Here is a 2529-nt window from a genome sequence, read left to right as displayed (position 1 = left end):
CACAGAAATGTGGCAAGGACATTGGTAAAATAGTCCTTGTGACATCATTAAATAATGCTGAATGCCACGATTGACCACTTAGAACCATATACAGTATTCCAGAGTGCCATGTAATATATTAAATATATAGGCCTACTGTATATATTTACCTTATTTTGCAATATGGATGTAAGCTATTTTAATTAAATGTGCAAGTTTTTTTTAGCCGCTATAGGTAAATAACTAGAACAATAACACAGTAAAAATATTTGTGTTTCAAACCAGTGTGTTTGATTATGATGATCAAATAATGTGATAACAAAATACCAGTTTGCAATATAAAGCAGCATAATACACTGTTTTTGTACAGGTAAAACAACTGGAGTGAATTTCGCCAGATTTCTTGCACAGTTAAGTTTCAAATGGCTGCTCCTCTTACCCTAAAAATAATTTTCATGTAGGCCGTGCAGATTTTAGCTTAGCTAGTTATATTTTTTAGCTAGTTATATATTTTTCAGTAGCTTCCCAATACTAACTGGGAGAGAACTACAATGCTTCCACCCTTACACAATGCTCTTAATTATCCAGTATTAGCTGAGTAGATCCCAGTGCATAAATGTTTTAATAGAATCAATAACCAATATTGTTGTAGGGGCTAAGGGACATCAGACTTAATTTTGTTTATTATGATAATTAATATTATTAATGCTTCACATACACTGTATGTTTCAAGCTTCAAATACAAAGAAGAAATACTCAATACATCTACAAATGGTTTGTTTAACACAAAGGCTATTTGTCAGTGCATAAAACGTCTTTTGTTTAACATTTCAAATTACTGGCAATACTGTCATTTTAAAAATAAGCAGAGCTCAAAATATTGTCCCTGTTTTCTTTTGCTTTATTTGAAAACAAACAATTCAGCATCATCATGTATATGCTTTGGCTTGTAGTCTCTAACATGAGCAGGAGCATCACAAAAACACATTATTAAAACAAGCAACATCATCACAATCTGAATTAAGAAAATGACTTTAAATGATTTGGTGTAATTTTTTTGCGCAGAAATACATTTGCTAATATTTTCCTGATTTCTTTAGTTCTGGTGCAATAAACAGCAGGGTTGATTAGGGGAGTCACTAGGGAAGGTACAATAAAAATTGCATTTCGTTCTGTCAAAGTCATCCCAACTATTAATCGAGTTAGAAAAACAGAGGCCACCTTTGGTACATAATAACTGAACAGGACAATGATGTGACTCAAGCAAGTGTTGATCAATTGCTTTTTGCTTGCGTTGTTGGAGAGTTTAGACACACTATACGCCATAACAACATAGGTACACAGAATAAAGGGAAGAAGTCCACCTACTGGTCCCACACTTATCATTGTACTTATGAAAAAATATGGTTCAGGATCAACACAAGCAGCTCTGATCATAGAAGCATAATTACAGAACACATATCTGATGACAGGCTGACAGTACGGGACATTGTCTACCACTGATATCAAATAACCTATAACAGCAAAACCAGCAAGCCAGGTTAGAAAAATGAACAGAAGTATTCGTGAATTTGTTACAATGCTTTGGTATCTTAAAGGAAGTCTAATTGCAATAAGTCGGTCAATTGCCATTAATGTCAGAGCCAGGCACTCTGTAACATCACCAAGATGAGTGAAGAATGTCCCTGAGATACAAGAGTAATAAGAAACAGTTTTGATCTCAGCCAGCAGCACTGAGATCATGGTTGTGCTGCAGCTAGAAGAAAATATTATGTCAACAACAGCTAGATTACAGATTAATATGTACATTGGTTTGTGTAAATGTCTGTTAGTTGATATTATACACAAATTAATGCAATTCACAAGCAGTATGAGCATGTAGGCTGTTAAGATGAGGAATCCAAGGAACTTTTGATTCTGCAGGTGATCAAATCCAGTGATTATAAAGCTGTCTACATTTTTCACAGTGTAATTTGCCATCTTCAGTCAGTTACTTCCTAATATAAAGATACAAGTATTTAAAAGAATACAGTTAGTACAGATGAAAAGATGAAGTCACTGATATAGGCACAGTACTGATATAGGCACAGGAAAAAAGCTCCTAGGAAGGAAAATGGCAGAAAAATGCAAACAGTATCAGTAACAGCCAGATGACGAAAACTGTAAAGGTTGAAGTATAGTTTTAACAGAAGCACAAAAAGAGTTTCATTCATTCTTAGGAATAAAGAAAATAAAAAGTATTTTGTAAAACAATTGTTTAGTTTTTAGTCCAGCAGTGTCCGTAACAGCCAGGTGATGAAAACTGTGAAGATTAAAATACAATTTTAACAGAAGTACAAGAAGAGTTTCATTCATTCTTATGAATAAATAAAATACAAATATTATGTTAAACAGCTTTTCCCCTTAAATGGCTTCAAAAACATTTGGATTCCAAACAGAGTAGATTACAATTGCATAAAATAAGCAATCGAAGATGTTCCTCCCATCCTGTTCAAGAGACTTGTGTGTGATGTTATGCCTTTTATATTTTCATCGTGTGACACATACGTC

General features: G+C 33.7%; 1 protein-coding gene across 1 annotated transcript; it reads right to left on the bottom strand.

Moving 5' to 3' along the window:
* Positions 1-999: 999 nt before the first annotated feature.
* LOC127171877 (olfactory receptor 6N1-like) lies at positions 1000-1959 on the bottom strand. The gene has a single exon (XM_051120814.1). The coding sequence runs from the start codon at positions 1957-1959 to the stop codon at positions 1000-1002; it is 960 nt and encodes a 319-aa protein (XP_050976771.1).
* Positions 1960-2529: the final 570 nt, after the last annotated feature.

The sequence above is a fragment of the Labeo rohita genome, chromosome 10, assembly GCF_022985175.1.
Source record: "Labeo rohita strain BAU-BD-2019 chromosome 10, IGBB_LRoh.1.0, whole genome shotgun sequence".
NCBI classification, from domain to species: Eukaryota; Metazoa; Chordata; class Actinopteri; order Cypriniformes; family Cyprinidae; genus Labeo; species Labeo rohita.
Note: the sequence above shows the minus strand (reverse complement) of the source record. Positions and strands in the feature narration are given on the sequence as shown.

Bases quoted from the DNA above. Each gene is read 5' to 3' on its own strand.
- LOC127171877 (XM_051120814.1), bottom strand. From the start codon at position 1,959: ATGGCAAATTACACTGTGAAAAATGTAGACAGCTTTATAATCACTGGA.